Source organism: Pelodiscus sinensis, chromosome 14 (genome assembly GCF_049634645.1).
Source record: "Pelodiscus sinensis isolate JC-2024 chromosome 14, ASM4963464v1, whole genome shotgun sequence".
In the NCBI taxonomy this organism is placed as follows: domain Eukaryota; kingdom Metazoa; phylum Chordata; order Testudines; family Trionychidae; genus Pelodiscus; species Pelodiscus sinensis.
Window position 1 is genome coordinate 38,268,409 of NC_134724.1, and position 15,566 is coordinate 38,283,974.

Below are 15,566 nucleotides of genomic sequence, written 5' to 3' on the forward strand. Positions count from 1 at the left end.
AATTTTTAATCAGTTATTAAACTAACTAAAACTGCATGTTTGCGTTCGATTTTAAATTCTAAAATTTACCCTACAAAACTTACAAATGTTCTGGTTTCAGAATGTGGCTATAACTGTCGTGTAAATTATACATGTACAATTTGAAAAATCTGCTTCTAGTTTTTTTCCTTTTATGGCTATCCTCAGCAGCATTAATCTTTCAAGCTGAGATACTGATTATAATGAATGCATTCTCTGTATGATGTGTTTAAGTTTTGTTTTGCAGTAGCTGCATTAAATGAGACATTAGGATAATGTTTTTCATCTTGTAATAAACTGATAATAAACCTGATATTATCTTGGGCTTTAAGAAGAGTAATCCATTAGTTTGAGTTGCTATTATCCTATGTCTCATTCTAATTCCTGGTATTGCTAACACTGTATTCAGAGGTGATTCATCAGATGTGAAAATTGTTGAGTTTAATCTGTCTTTTGAAGACCAGGAATTCTGCTACGTTTTCTAGAGTATGTTGGAGTTTGAATTCCCCGAATCCCTGTATATTTCATATAAGACGTAGATCCCCCCCCTCCTCCAAAAAAAAATGTTCTGAAAGATGACAGTTCTTTAGTAACCTTGTCTGAAACACAAGTTATTTATCCTTAAAATGTACATCCTATTCTTCCCATATTATTGTTTTCTGGGGGAGAAATAAGTGGATGTTTTGAGACAAATAAAGCCAAAGGTTTGAGCTGGTAACTTATCCTGAAAGTGCTTATATGGTGATTGAGGTTCATAGACATTAGCATGGTTATGTGACAAAATATATAGGGTGTTTCTATTCCTAGCTTTTGTGTTAAGAAGGGCTCAGGATGGAATAGTTACTTTGCTAGTCTTATGCTCCCTATTAATTCGGTCTTTTCTCTCTTTTTCTCCATTCCTCATCTTTCATGCCATTGTATTACCCCACATTTCCTTTTTTGTTTTTGTTTACATTAAAATGCCACACTCTCCCTTTTTAATTATAATACACTTCTTTTTACCCATCAATCCCCTAGACACTTCCGAAGTTGATTTATTTGTTATTAATGCTCCATACACTCCAGTGCCAGATCCCTCCCCCATGATGCCACCGGTGGGAGTTCAGGCTTCCATTCTGAGCCATGACACCATAAGGATCACATGGGCAGACAACTCCCTGCCGAAGAATCAGAAGATAACAGATGCTCGCTACTACACGGTCCGCTGGAAAACCAACATTCCTGCAAACACAAAATACAAGGTACTGGAGGCTGAACAACATCAACACTGTTGGTACAACGTGGTGTAGATTTGATGCTCAGCTCAGTGTTAATTGTGATTTGAAGGCTGAGACATTTGGTTAGCAAGCAATTTAGATTTGGATCCAATTGAGTTTAAGATGGGTGGACTCTCAGTTACCACAGTATCCCTCAGTTAAGTGATAGCTTTCAAAAATAGCTTAATAAACTTGAATTCTCCTGGATATTTTGGGTTCTGTTTGCCTGTCAGTAGTTCTGCATAATAAGCAGTGATATATAGGGGCAGATACAAGAACATTTTCCTATTTTGGATGATCCTAGGGGGAGGAAGACAATTACAGAATTCACTTCCATTGTGGAGTTTGGATGCCAGCAAATATAGACTTCGTGTTCTTCATTTGGCCTTGACATAAGCTGCTTGCATGAAGGACATGGGCTTACCTTTATGGGATACTGTGTTTGCTACTAATAGCACAGTGATACTGTGTTTGCTACTAATAGCTTCTCTTCAGACAGTAGTGATGGGAGTCTGAATTAATGGGGTGAGTCGAACTGAAAAATATTTACCCTGCTTTGTGTCAAAGGAAAAAGACCAGCCTTTCTGGCCATACTAAATTGATGATAAAAACCATTTTTATGATGGTGATTGGATGAAAAACTCATAACTGTTCCATAATGGTATTCCCTATGTCTCAGATTTTTCTGCAAATACCATCCCAAAGATAGTTTCTTTGGACTAACAATTACTTGAGGGCCTGAAAAATGCTGACTGTACATTTCAGGTTAGAAACAAGCCTCAAAGGAAATGGCTATTACATTTGCTGGTTAATGGAGCTCCTTTTATGTTCCTTTACAGAGCAATCTTGTTACAAACCAGAAATGTTGTATTGGAATGGAGAGAGACATGGTGTGTGTGTTATACCTCTAACAGCAAGTATTATTTATGAATCCACATTCCCGAGTCATGTGCTCCGGGCATCTCGGAAGCCATTTATACAGTGCTTATAGGCTCATGAGTTAAGACCTCTTCAAAAAGATACAGCAGTATGTGAATTGCTCCCATAATTCTCTGTGCTGGTGACCAGGTGACTCAGGAGCATGGATTCATACATAATGGGCCAAACAGTATACACAATAATGAAATAAAATTGTTCAGATTTCCTCAGTGGAAAGTGTTTGCCTCAAAAGACTCAAGTGTCAGGCCCAGATGTGTAACCATTATCATCTGTCCCTCAGCGTTAACAGTCTGTGCCCATTTTGCTTTTCTCTGCTTTAGCTGCACAGTCTCTCCTGTTCTATGGAGCAGTAACAGCTGCTGATTTTCAGCCCACTGGGTGGCAAAATCTCTTGTGCATCCTGTCTGTTAGGCAGATAGATTTCAGCCAGGCCCGAGGGACTCTGAATTAGTATGAATTGATGACTGTTAAATTGTTGTCAAGCCCATCTTCAGTGACCTTACTTTTAAGTGACCATATTGCGGGCTATCTGTCCCAGTTGCTTTGCTCATAGGCTCTCTGGCAGACTGATCGCCACTGATCAGACAAGGCTTTCTGGCTTGGGACCCTGACCATCTGGATGCAGTGTTTGCATGGCCCTTGCAATGCCCAGTTTGGGCCGAGGAAGTTCAGAATTCTGGCAAGCTGCTAAGAACAAAAATGCTTTGTCCCGTATTGAAAAAACCCATGCAGGTCATCCCTCTAAGAATTAGGGATGTAAAATCCCAGTTAATCAGTTAACTGGTTAAACCTTGGATTTAACCCGTTAACCAATTAAGCGGGGTCCCGCACAGGGGGGGCTGGCAGCAGGAATCCCTCCCCCCACATTTGGGGCTAGCTTTTGCTGCTAGCCCCCTCGCGATTGGGGCTGCTCCTGTCAGCACCCTCTGCCCCATGTTTATGGCTGCCAAGGGCTGGCAGAAGGAGCAGGGCAGCCGGCTTCTACTCCCAGCCTCACCCCTCACGCACAGAAGCAGAGCTGGAGCAGGCCTCTGCCCTTAACAGGTGATGCAGTACCTGGTAAGCATCGCCCATTAAGGGTTAACCCATTCACATCCCTACTAGGAATCGGAAGCTGCCTTCTGAATCTGCAGGTTCAGAAGAGTTGTTGTCTTATGCCGAGTTCCACACTAACGTTTGCCCATGGAAAGTCATGAGTATAATTTTGTTGTGTCAGAACATAGGGTGTTCAGCTTGGAGTGAATGAGAGATTCTTCTCTTAAACATCTCACAGTGGGATTCCAGGAAGTTGTGTTGTCAGGGCTGTTCCCCACTCTGGCATTTGGAGAGCAGAAGGTGAGGGCCTACAAGAGACTTTAAAAATATCCTGCCTCTATATGCTTCTGCTTAAAAACTCCCCGAGGTGACAGGTTGCCTGACCTTGGGCGGTATGCTAATTCTAGTTCTAAAGTTTCAGAGGGGTAGCTGTGTTACTCTGTAATAGAAGAGAAGTTTAAAACAATGAATAGTCCTGAAACACCTTAGAGACTAACAAAAATATGGATGGTGTCATGAGCTTTCGTGGGCACAACCCATTTCTTCAGATGACTGGAGTTTAGGGGTTGAGCAATACATAGTATAATGGAATATCACTGCACACTCTCTTAAAATAGTAAAGGGACCGAAACAGTGAATGAATTGGGAAGTATATCAGGCCACTCCAGTTTGTCCTCTGGCCTTGTATTGCGTGAAAGGTCTTTCAGTGAAGTGGAAAGGCAGGCATCAAATTTAACAAAGAAAAAAACAAAACTTTACATAATGCAAATTTAACCTGCAAAGTTCATACCTGTCATGAACTGAACAAACATATGGATAAAGAAGAATATCCGTGTTTACTTGGCAGGGAGGGGAAGTGTAAGGTTTATAAACCCTCCTGTTTCAGGCTGTCGTTTCTCTTATAAGCAGGTTATTACATAATTGTTGAGACCTCTGAAGCATCTTGCACTTGCCAGTATGAGAGGTTGGATACTGAGCTAGATGGATTATGGACAATCCTCTACAGCAGTCCACTTTTGACTGTGGTTTCATGTTAGCTTAAGTACTACAAATGGAGGACTGGTGGGGTGTGGTGGTTTTTAAGTGGCAGTCAGTAAACAATTACCAGGAACTTTTAAACCCTAGGTTCTAATAATTGATCTGACCAAAATTAATTTTTTAAGTAGATTATTTTGCCAATGCATCTAATATTTCTTTGTAAGACTTATTACAGTTTGACAGCCATTTCCCCTGTCTTTATTCTTCGTCTTTCATACTGATCCTGATGTAACTGAACTAGTCAAATCCAAAACTATCTCTTCATTTATGCGAACATTCAGAGTGCTCAGTGGGACTCCCAGCTTCATTTGACAAATACAATTTTTCCTGATCTTTTACTGGGATACTTTAAAATGCTTTCGTCATCAGAAATGAGTTCTATTGCCTTGCCATGTCTGTCTTTAATTTAGACAGTAGTCTCTCATTATTTTCAAGGAATGTGACTTTATGGATCACTCTTATCTTTAGAAAAAGAAGTATTACCGGTGAGTCACTTCATTCTGCTTTTAGATTAGAGGTAGAGCCAAATAAGGAACCAGTTCTATTATTTATGTATGATTCAGGTGAACTATTTATACTCAAGCCACATACTGGACATTTATTTTAGTTTAAAACAGAAAAGGAAACTGAATCATTTCTGATGACCTGTGCCAGAGGCCATCTGTGATTTAGGAGTGTGTCTCCACAGATTTTTTTCCTTTATGCAAACCAACATAAAGGGACAGTAAATAAAACTATTTTTCCTGGGAATCTCAGACAACCAACATTTTCATCTAGTTTTTGACCTATTTAGATTTAGACTCTTAGAATTCTAACTTTTTTTTAAATAATCAAATTGCAGAATGGATTTTTTAAAAGTTTTTTTATCATTCTTTCCCAGAGTTAGTTCATTTAATGGAACACACTAAAGGTACCACTATTAGGTAAAAGTCTAGCCGCATAACAAGTGTGTCTGACACCTTGTGCTGATGTATTTACATTTATAATTGACTGGTATTGAAAGTTCTTGTTAATTACAAAGGGAACGTCTCATTTCCAATAGAATAAATGTTCCATTAATACTTGATTAATGAATTTGCATGGTAGAGCAAAAAAAATTGAGAAAATTAATGACAATAGATTTCAAATGTTGGTAATGGTATAATAATGCTTTAGGCACTTCCCTTAGACAAGAGTATTTGAGACCTCGTAAAGGATATTTGTTACTTCTGAAGTTCTTTATGCTTTGTATTTCTTTCAGACTGCAAACACAACCACCTTGAGCTACTTAGTGACTGGTTTAAAGCCAAACACCTTGTATGAGTTCTCTGTGATGGTGACAAAAGGTCGAAGATCAAGTACTTGGAGTATGACAGCGCATGGAACTACCTTTGAATTAGGTACTCACTTGTCTTTCTGGAACTGTTTACTGTTTTAACGAGATGAATGACCCCCCCAGTGCAGGTTCTTTGCATAGACTAAAAATGGCAGCCTTCTGCTTTGCTGATGTGAAATGGGGACAGTCCTGATACTAATATTCTTTGAAATTTAATGAAAGGGAGATTTGTGTCAAATTACATAAAATAAATGGATGAAATGATCCACTTTAGCTTTTTTAGAATCATAGACCCATCAAGTCAGAAGGGCCTGCAAGGGTCACCTAGTCTTGATCATCTGCCACCATACAGATTTGAAGAGTTAGGTCAGGCAGGACAGCTGGCTGATAGCCTCTCTGTGAAAACCTAAAAACAGGACTATGTAGCACTTTAAAGACTAACAAGATGGTTTATTAGGTGATGAGCTTTTGTGAGCCAGACCCACTTCCTCAGATCAAATAGTGGAAGAAAATAGTCACAACCATATATAGCAAAGGCTACAATTTAAAAAAATGAACACATATGAAAAGGGCAAATCAAATTTCGGAACAGAAGGGGGATTGGGGGGGGGAGGTAAATGTCTGGGAGCTAATGATATTAGAGGTGATAATTGGGGAAGCTATCTTTGTAATGGGTAAGATAATTAGAGTCTTTATTCAAACTTAGGCGTAAAGTGTCGAATTTAAGCATGAACGACAGTTCAGAGGATTCTCTTTCAAGTGTAGTCTTAAAAGGCCTTTGAAGCAGGATGCAGGTAATCAAGTCGTTGAGACAATGTCCTTTCTGGTTGAAATGGCAAGAAACTGTTTTTTCTTTGTGATCCTGTCTAATATCTGTTTTGTGGGGATTGATCCTTTGGCGAAGTGTTGGAGACGTTTGTCCAATGTACTGATAGCAGATGGACACTTTCGGCACATGATAGCATAAATTATATTTCTGGGTGCGCAGGAATATGTGTTCTTGATCTTATAACTCACTTGGTTAGGTCCAATAATGGTATCAGCAGAGTGAATATGTGGACAAAGCTGGCAACGGCATTTGTTGCAAGGGAAGGTACTAGGTTTTCTATTGAAAACCTAGGCATGTTTAGTCGTCCTACTATTCATAGCTAGGAAGTTTTTCCTGAGACTTAATCTAAATTTGCTGTTCTTACTCTTACTCTGTTTACTTTTTTGTTTATTTTAATTGTAAATACAGACAAGCCAGTCTAAATAGCTTTGAGGCCTTGACATCTATTAAAATAGTGCATTAAAAATACGTAAAAATGAAGTACCCAAAGAACCAGTTGATCCAGTGCAGTATTATAAAGAAAGAGTGAAACCAATCATTTGCTTTAGATTTAAAATAAAAATGTAAACAATATGCAAGTTGCTTTAGAAAATGTTGAAAAAACTGAAACTAATAGACTTGCAGCACCATAGGGACTAACAAACCATGTAGATGGTGTCATAAGCTTTCATGGGCACAACCTGCTTCTTCAGATAATGGAGTTCAGAGTTCCAAGTCGGCTATTTATTTTGTAACCTGGAACCCTTAACTCCATTCATCTGAAGAAGTGGGTTGTGCCCACAAAAGCTCATGACACAATCTCCATGTTTTGTTAGTCTCTAAGGTGCTGCAGGACTATTTGGGGGTTTTTAAAGTTTTTTCAGTAACAGACTAGCATGGCTCCCCCTCCGAAACTTTAGAAAATGTTGCTCTTTCTCTGCGGGTGTAGATTTAATGTATCGTTGTTTTAGACGTTTTAGCACTTGGTCTTGTTAACAGGATGATATGTTGTGAGGCCCAAAGCCAGAACACCTGATCACTTGGTTTTTAATGCAACATCATCTGTCCTTGGGTTTATGGAGAAAAACTTGGTAGCATGACCGTAGTGCTCCAAACTGCTCAAAAACCAGAAGACAAATAAAAAGGATTTGTAATGTAACCTTTTTTTAAATTTCATGATTTAGCGGAGAGGGATAGCTCAGTAGTTGAGCATTGGCCTGCTAAATCCAGGGTTGTGAGTTCAATCCTTGAGGGGGCCTGTGACGGGGATGCTAGCCCCACCCCCTTCAGCCCTGGGTGAAGGGGGCCTGGTCCTTCAAATGCAGGCCCCGTGGCCTAGTCCTTCAAATGCTGGCCCACCGGCCTAGTCCTTCACAAGATCCCCTCTTCGTCCAGGATCTGGGAGGAAGGGTTTGGGGAGCCCCAACCCAGGGCCCTACCCGTGGTGGGTGGTTCCCACCACTGGCACAGTGGGGAGTTCTCCCCGAAACGCGTTGAGCCCAGGAGCTTTTCCTGCTCCCCTGGATTGCTTCCTACCCCTGGCTGGCAGTGGTCCCACCTGGAGATATTGGTATGGTGGCAGCTACAGTGTTAGCAGGTGTAGCGTTGGGGTCAGCAGTGGCTGGTGCAGCGATGGCGTCTGGGTGGCTGTATGGCGTAGCCAGCGTTGCGGCTGGGCTTGGCCCAGGGCTAGTAGCGGTGCGGGCAGCTGGTCCAGCATCTCTTGCTTTGGCTGCCACGGCCATGGCTCCAGTGCTCGGGCAGTAGATCCTTCCCCTCTGGAGGTGAGTCTCAACTGAGCAGCTCTGCAGCCTTTTATATCTGGGCCGCACTGGGAGCATGCCCAGCAGGGCTGCAGGGGAGGGGCGTATTCTACCCAATAGGCATGCTCCCCTTCCCCTTGTCTAGTGCGGGGTTGGCAAGCCCCATCACAGGGCCATTTAGGAATCTGGGGCAAATCTGTTAGGGATGGTACTTGGTCCTCCTGTGAGGGCAGGGGACTGGACTCAATGACCTATCAAGGTCCCTTCCAGTTCTAGGAGATGGTATATGTCCATATATATTAATAATATATAAACCAGTGTCCTGATTTTAAGTGCCTGATGATTTTTGTTCAGTGGGATTGGCAATGCTGCATAGGGCTTATTCCTCAACTAATACTAAATAAAGATTTATTCTTTGAGTGGTGTCTCTATGGATGCTTACATCCCTCCACTGGTGATCAAAGAACTTTGATAGCAGTGTCTGTTAGAACTGCACATGCGCTCTCTTGGTTTGTATGCTGTCTCTCCAGATAGCGCTAGCTAACCCCCATCAGTTCCTTATCAATTGCCCCACCAAGAGGGAGCCTTTCCAATCCATTAAGACTATTGCTTATTTTACATAAAAGTCGGGAACCCGTTGTGACCAATTTAAGGGCAGTATCCAGAAGAGCTAATTAGAGGCAAAGACATTGTTGCAGTCTGCCCTCAACGTGGTCAACACAGCAGGTTGGTCCATCTCCACAGCTGTGGTGGTGCAGCAAGTGTCATGGCTCCATTTATCATGATTGCCACTGTTGAGGGCCTTCCTATTGAGGACACAAAGCTCTTTGCCAAGAAGACTGAAATTCCCTAACCACAATCCGTCCACAATCTTCATCTTAGCCCTTTAACATTTAAGTACTACTTCTGACAAGCAGGTAAAGGTGCTATTAGATCACTCCCCTTGAGTGATACGGCTGACCATCATTCCATGCCCATTTGGCTGCTAAGTGGCAGTGTTCCACAGTGCCTGGGAACATATAAGATCAATGAGTTCTAGAGATTGTTCAATGTGGGGGTAAGCCTTCTGTAACACCTTTCACCTTCCCTCTTCAGGGACCCTACTCATGAGAGGTCACTGCAATAAGAAGTTGATTCTCCCCTAAAAGTAATGAGCCAGAGAACCAGTACCTCAATATCTACAAGGCAAGGGGTTCTACTCTTGTTATTTTCTAATGGTCAAAAAAGGAGGTTGGAGACCTATAATAGATCTCAGAGTTCTCTCAAAGATTAAAATATTCAAGATGATCAGCTTATCAATGATTATTCTAACTTTGGAACAGGGAAACTGGTCTTCGACCCTGGACCTTCAGGATGCTTGATTTTCATGTCGCAATTCTACCAATTAATAGTTGATATCTCAGATTCACTCTGGGATACAACCGCAACCAAGACAGAGTGCTCCCTTTCAGGCTGTCATTGGCCCCAAGAGTATTCTCCAGGGTTCTCTCAATGATGGCTGCTCATCTACATTCCCAAGGGATAGTGATCTACCCCTACTAAGACCATTGTCTCTGAGAAGCTCACCGAGTCACTAAAGCGCCAGTGCACTTATTTACAGAATTGGGCTCACAGATCAACACCCAGAAGTCAATCCTCACTCCAGTGCAACACCTGGAATTCATAGGGGCCGACCTTGGCTAGTTACAGGCCCAAGCGCCTTTCCTCAACACTGGTTCATATCCATAGTCACGCTCATGGACGCCATTCGAAGCAGCCCACAGATACCAGTCAGGCTCCGCCTCCAACTCTTGGGACATATGGCAGAGGGAATGGTGGTGATACCACAGCCAATGCCTTGATGTGTGATTCAGCTCGGTTCATAGTCCAAACAAGGACAGGCGCAACAAATCCCTGTCACTACCCACAAGGATCAAAAACTGCCCAGACTGCTGGAAGGACCCCGCCAGCATTGGCAAGGGGATCCCTTCTCATACACACTGCCATTGCTGCTGTTCACCACTTACACCTCACAATGCAAGGCACATGGTCCCCCTCGGAGCTCTCTGTTCACGTCTCCTCAAGCTAACAGCAGTCAGGGTTGGCTGTGCTCTCCTCCTGTCCCTCACTGCATCACACACCAAGACCCTAACAGACAACATGGCGTGTGTGTACTAAATCGGCTGGCATGGGGGAGCCAAGTTACTCTTTCTATGCATAGAACCCGTGAGGCTGTGCAATTGGCAAATCTCCCACAGGATTTCACGTCAGCAGCTTCCCTCCCAGGTGCACAAAACTTGATTGTGGATGCTCTCCATTGCAAATTCTCACAGAAGCGTGAGTTGAGAGGTACACCAACAGTAACTATAGTGTATCTCCCATCATCCCCTATGTTAGGTTACTAAGTATTATTATTATTCCAACTCTAGTACTACAGTACTTAGTAACCTACACAGGGGATGATGGGAGGATTAATCACCAGTAGGTTACATACACAAAATGTTTTAAACATGAAAATCACTATGAAAACACTAACCAGTGTTGTTACTGAATTCAGCTTCTGTGGCAGATGTAGTTTGCTAAAAATTACATAATTAGGCGTCTGTTTTTCATAGTTATATAGTTCCAAGGCATAGTTGTTTGTTTATTGAACCTTGGAGACACCAGCTCTGTGCATTTCATTGCCATTAATCTGAGCCCCAGCTGGGTATTTCAGTTCACAGTCAGATTGATTCTCTTACATAAGCCTTTTACTGGGGTAAGAGACCTGTATCATTTCCTCATGTTTGTGCATCAGGGATGAATGGTGGGGAAGACTTCTGCCTCAAGCTACTAAAAAGAAAAAAGGGGCCATGTGTTCATGTTTCCAGAGTTCGACTAAACCTCGGTTAGCAGAGAGCAAGAAACATCTCTGTGGACGCAGACATCCAGAAACCTGTAGTTAAAGTTAAAGGTCTCTGAGAAATTCCAGTTGTGAACCGCTGGGAGTTTATCCTGGTGTTTCAAATGTATTCGTGGTGGAAACTTGCTGTTGCAAGATTTCAGCCCCGAGCAAACACTTTGTGTACAGAGAAATTTTGTGTACATAAAAAGCAAACTGTGGAATGGTGTCTTTGCAAATTGATGAGATTTCAGGAATGTTAAGCTATTGTGAATTATAAGTTGGTACTTTAGACTAATAGCTTTGCTTCTATAAATATATTCTCTTAAAAAAAGACAAATATTGAAGATACGTGTTATTTATCCATTCATGATTCATGGCATCTATTGATGGACCATAGTAATAGATAGCTCCTTAAGGAAAGGAAATATTATGCATCAGATGGCATCGGCCTATTTAATAGAGTAAATCATTAAAACTGTAACTCTAGAAGAGTGGATTTACCTTGAGATGAAACATACTGGGTTTCTGTTGCTGACACCCATACTTCTGCAGCAAAGCAAGGTAAAAAGGATGGTGCTGAGATCATTTACATGCTTTCTTACATGCATCTAATGACATTTATTTTTTGCAGTTCCTACATCTCCCCCAAAGGATGTGACTGTCGTGAGCAAAGAGGGGAAACCTAGAACCATCATTGTAAACTGGCAGCCTCCGTCTGAAGCCAATGGCAAAATTACAGGTGCAGTTTGTGCTCTCAGGAGTGATCCTGTGTCCTTACTTTTGGTAGATTGAGCTTGGAAGGGTAGATGGAAGATACCTAATCAACAGCAGATTAGATACCATATGTAATTTCCCAGACTCCTGTAATGTATGCTCTTTGTTAATCACACATCCTCCCAGGATGTTTATCTTCTTTATAAATTTTCTCATGTAGTTCAAATTAGCTGTTTACTTTTACATCTGCTGGAAATTACTTCAGAGCTACATTTATTTGTTCTACTTAAGTTTTCAGCCCACTATTGCTCTGCTCTTTAGAAGAAAGCATTGGCGTTGCTGATCTTCATATGAAGTATAGATCATCACAAAATAGGAGTCTGGATCATGTAAAATTATCATGAAAGCCCAGGTGATCATTTTACATCCTGTAGAAATTGTCATCTTCACCAGCATGTGCAATCCCAGTAGAAAGCTTTTAGAAACTCATGTGCAGTTAGACATTTGAGCATTTTATGCAAGACACTCTTTGCTCCAATGCTCTAGCATGTTTTCTGTGACATTCTTCTGGTACGAAGTGGATTTTGACCCAGTAAGTATAGGGACTAGAGGATTTCCCTGTGTTCGAGCAATCGAAAGGTTGCCTAGGAGCACACCTGCGTACCCTAGTACGTACCCTAGTAGTTCATGGTTGCGTGAATGGTCCCTATGGAACGTTGGAGTCATCTGCTCTGAATTGCACCTTGGATCTGGGTGGGTGTTGCTATACCTAAGAACTTAATACGGACCAAAGATCTGCTGGAAGGGAGAAGACACTAAATAGTGTAACATTTGAATTGGTAGATGGGATGAAAAGATCATAGAATACTAGGGCTGGAAGGGACCTTGAGAGGTCATCAAGTCCAGTCTCCTGCCCTCATGGCAGGACCAAATCATAGAAATCTACGACTGGAAGGGACCCCGAGAGGTCAAGGAGCCCAGTCCCCTGCCCTCATGGCAGATGGACAGCTGTCTCTCCAGAGGTGAGGTGGTGAGCTCGTCATTAGCTCTGTGTAGCTGAAAAGCTCTTCGGGAACAGAAATTAGCTCAATAAAAGATATTACCTCAGTCACCTTGCCTCTCCACTGTCCTGGCACCAGCATGGCTGCAATAGTGCAAACAGTTACGCATGCACATAGATAAGGATTTGTCTTTGAGAAGTGCCACAGCATATCCTCACTGACAGGGTGTGCACATGCTGCTGCCTGGCTTAGGCCCATCTTCTGGATTGTGAGAGCACCCCTCATGGATTGGACTCTTTAGCAGGGAAACTATGAAGAGATGTACAGTTCCACCTGCCCACCTGTCTTGGTTAGCAGCAGGACTCCACGTGGCGTGCCCTTTGCCTTTAGCAGGCATGTGCTTGGTTCAAAGTTGTTTTTGTCATTTTTTGTAGATTTGCTGTATGCTTGCCTACCTTCAGTGCCCCATCCACTCCACTTCTTCAGTATTGTACAGGCAGGTTGTTTAGTTGCTGCTTGGTGCTGATTTTGTGCTCTGGCTGACTCTGACAACTAGGCAGGATTCAAACAGTGCATGCTATATGCCAATAAAATGTACTTCATGTCTGGAGTCAGGAAATGGGGTGATGTTTTCTAAAACCTTTGGAATGGAGACTCCAGCTGAACAGAACTCTGAGGGAAAGGAAAATTGTAACACCCATTTCAGTCACCTCTTTAACAAATGTCCTGTGTATAGTATGGTCTGATAACTTGAGTCCTTGTCAGCAAGGAACAAGGGTTGTGTATCCTTTGGAAAGATGATTCTCCTCATTGCAGTAGTGCAAGTCTCCCACTTCTAGGGTTCATACTGTACCAGTGGACTTTAAATCTGACATGATCAGAGTCTGAAGATCAGTTACTCCACATTTATATGACCCCATCAAGTGTTCCGTGCATGTGAAAGAGAGGGAGAGACTTAGGCTTTTAATCCAAAATTGTCATGAAAATGTGCCTGTCCAGGCCCCAAGTTGCTCTTTTATATGATGAAGCTGATGGGGGGGAGGGGGGGAATGTGCTTGCTCACCTGGATTAAGTAGAATTTTACAAGACTAAGCTTTATTTACCATTGACTGAAAGTGCAGCTATCACAGCTGAATGTTTTTAAAATGTTTTGTCATCACGTTTGCAATCATGCTGTAAAAGAGAATCTGATAAAATTATTGCATTCTGTGAAGCATTAGAATTCCCTTTGTGTCAGTTGTGTGCCAATTCCACAGATTTTATAGGTTTATGGGATCAGACTGCCCTCTGGTGGACTGAGTAGGAAACAAGCTCCTAAAAAGCTTGCTGAGGCCTGGTCTACATTATCAGATTAGGTCAAAGTTAGCCCCGTTATGATGATTTTAAGAATGAGTCTACACCGCCACGTACCTTCCACCAACTTGAATGTGCATGTATAGTCTCTATCTGTACTTCACCCTGATGAGAGGAGCAGCACTAAATTTGACATTCTGGGTCAAATTCAGGGTAGTGCAGGCACAGCTGTTCAGGTCGATGATCTTGTACTCCGCGAGGTGTTCCATAATGTCCCAGTGTGACCAATCCAGCCAGCACTCAACTTTGCTGCTCTCCCAGGTGCACAGGGAAAATTCTGGGGCCTTTTCGATTTCATTTTCTGTTTGGTTAGCATGGGAAGCAAAGCAGCGCATCTGACCATGAATGCCCAGGGTCACAAACAAGCTCCCTCATGGAGCATACAGACGACCTGAATCTGATTGCTGTGGGCAGAAGAATCTGTGCAGGCAGAACTCTGAAGCAGCAGAAGAAATGCTGACATCTGTGCCAGAGTTGGACAGGGCATAGTGGAGAAAGGATACAACAACGGCACCTAGCAGTGAGAGACAGCAAAGTTTTAACTACTTGGATTTTTTTAATTTCAAAGCTATCCTTTTTCTATAAACTGTCTGAAAAGGGAACATTCTAATAATAGTCTTCACATTATTATTTTACATGGTTTGCATGACATTTGAAATGAAGCTGGAAATAGTGGAATTTTCCATAATGGAATGGAGGATAATTTTGGTATTTTAAATGACATGCTTTACTTTGATATAATACAACGATTTAAAATTTCCCATGTTTATCTAATATGTAAATGAATGCTTATGTACTGAAACAAAGGGGGTTGTGGTTCTGAAAGGCTGTTCAGTGGTTTGAGCACCAATTCTACCAAAAGTCAGTAAGATCTGTGCTTGAGTCATTTAAGTAGCAACAAAAATCACACTCTTTAATATCTCGATTTTATCGGTACCTTTGAACAGGATACATCATTTACTACAGCACAGATGTGAATGCGGAGATACATGACTGGGTCATCGAGCCTGTGGTGGGAAACAGATTGACCCACCAGATCCAAGAGTTAACCCTCGATACACCATATTATTTCAAAATCCAGGCACGGAACTCCAAGGGTATGGGGCCTATGTCGGAGGCAGTACAGTTCAGAACACCCAAAGGTAAAGTCTCGTGTATGTTCTTTAGCATTTCCTAAAGTACCTGTAGGAAATGCAACGTAGTGGTATTAATTGGGTATTGGATATGGGGTGGGGAGAAGAAGATGGAGTTGAATTTGGGAAGATGTTTTCTCCTCACCCTTCCAACAGCCCTTGGCTGGAACAAGCACATAAACCAGTTCAAGCCCATGTTTGTGGAGATTTGTTTTTAAATAAATGGTTAGCCCATGTGCCATCAGGCTGTAATGACAGTGCTGTAAATGCCACAGAAAGCCTGACTTGTAGTTACCTCACAACTTGAGATGCAGTGTGTGGTGACTGCCC

General features: G+C 42.1%; 1 protein-coding gene and 1 long non-coding RNA gene across 10 annotated transcripts in view; one reads left to right on the forward strand and one right to left on the reverse strand.

Annotated features, from left to right (window-relative positions):
* NEO1 (neogenin 1) overlaps positions 1-15,566 on the forward strand; it is a 304,427-nt gene that overhangs the window by 256,263 nt on the left and 32,598 nt on the right. For 4 of the 7 annotated variants that reach the window (XM_075897560.1, XM_075897561.1, XM_075897563.1 and 1 more), the window contains exons 17-20: positions 1,036-1,259; positions 5,527-5,665; positions 11,667-11,774; positions 15,051-15,245. In XM_075897560.1, coding sequence (XP_075753675.1) covers positions 1,036-1,259; positions 5,527-5,665; positions 11,667-11,774; positions 15,051-15,245 — 666 coding nt within the window. The remainder of the gene's footprint in view (positions 1-1,035; positions 1,260-5,526; positions 5,666-11,666; positions 11,775-15,050; positions 15,246-15,566) is intronic. The other 3 variants (XM_075897562.1, XM_075897564.1, XM_075897566.1) reach the window with 1 other exon arrangement.
* LOC142818353 (uncharacterized) overlaps positions 1,198-15,566 on the reverse strand; it is a 52,455-nt gene continuing 38,086 nt past the window's right edge. For all 3 annotated transcript variants that reach the window (XR_012895832.1, XR_012895829.1, XR_012895828.1), the window contains one exon: positions 1,198-14,617. This is a non-coding gene — a long non-coding RNA (uncharacterized LOC142818353). The remainder of the gene's footprint in view (positions 14,618-15,566) is intronic.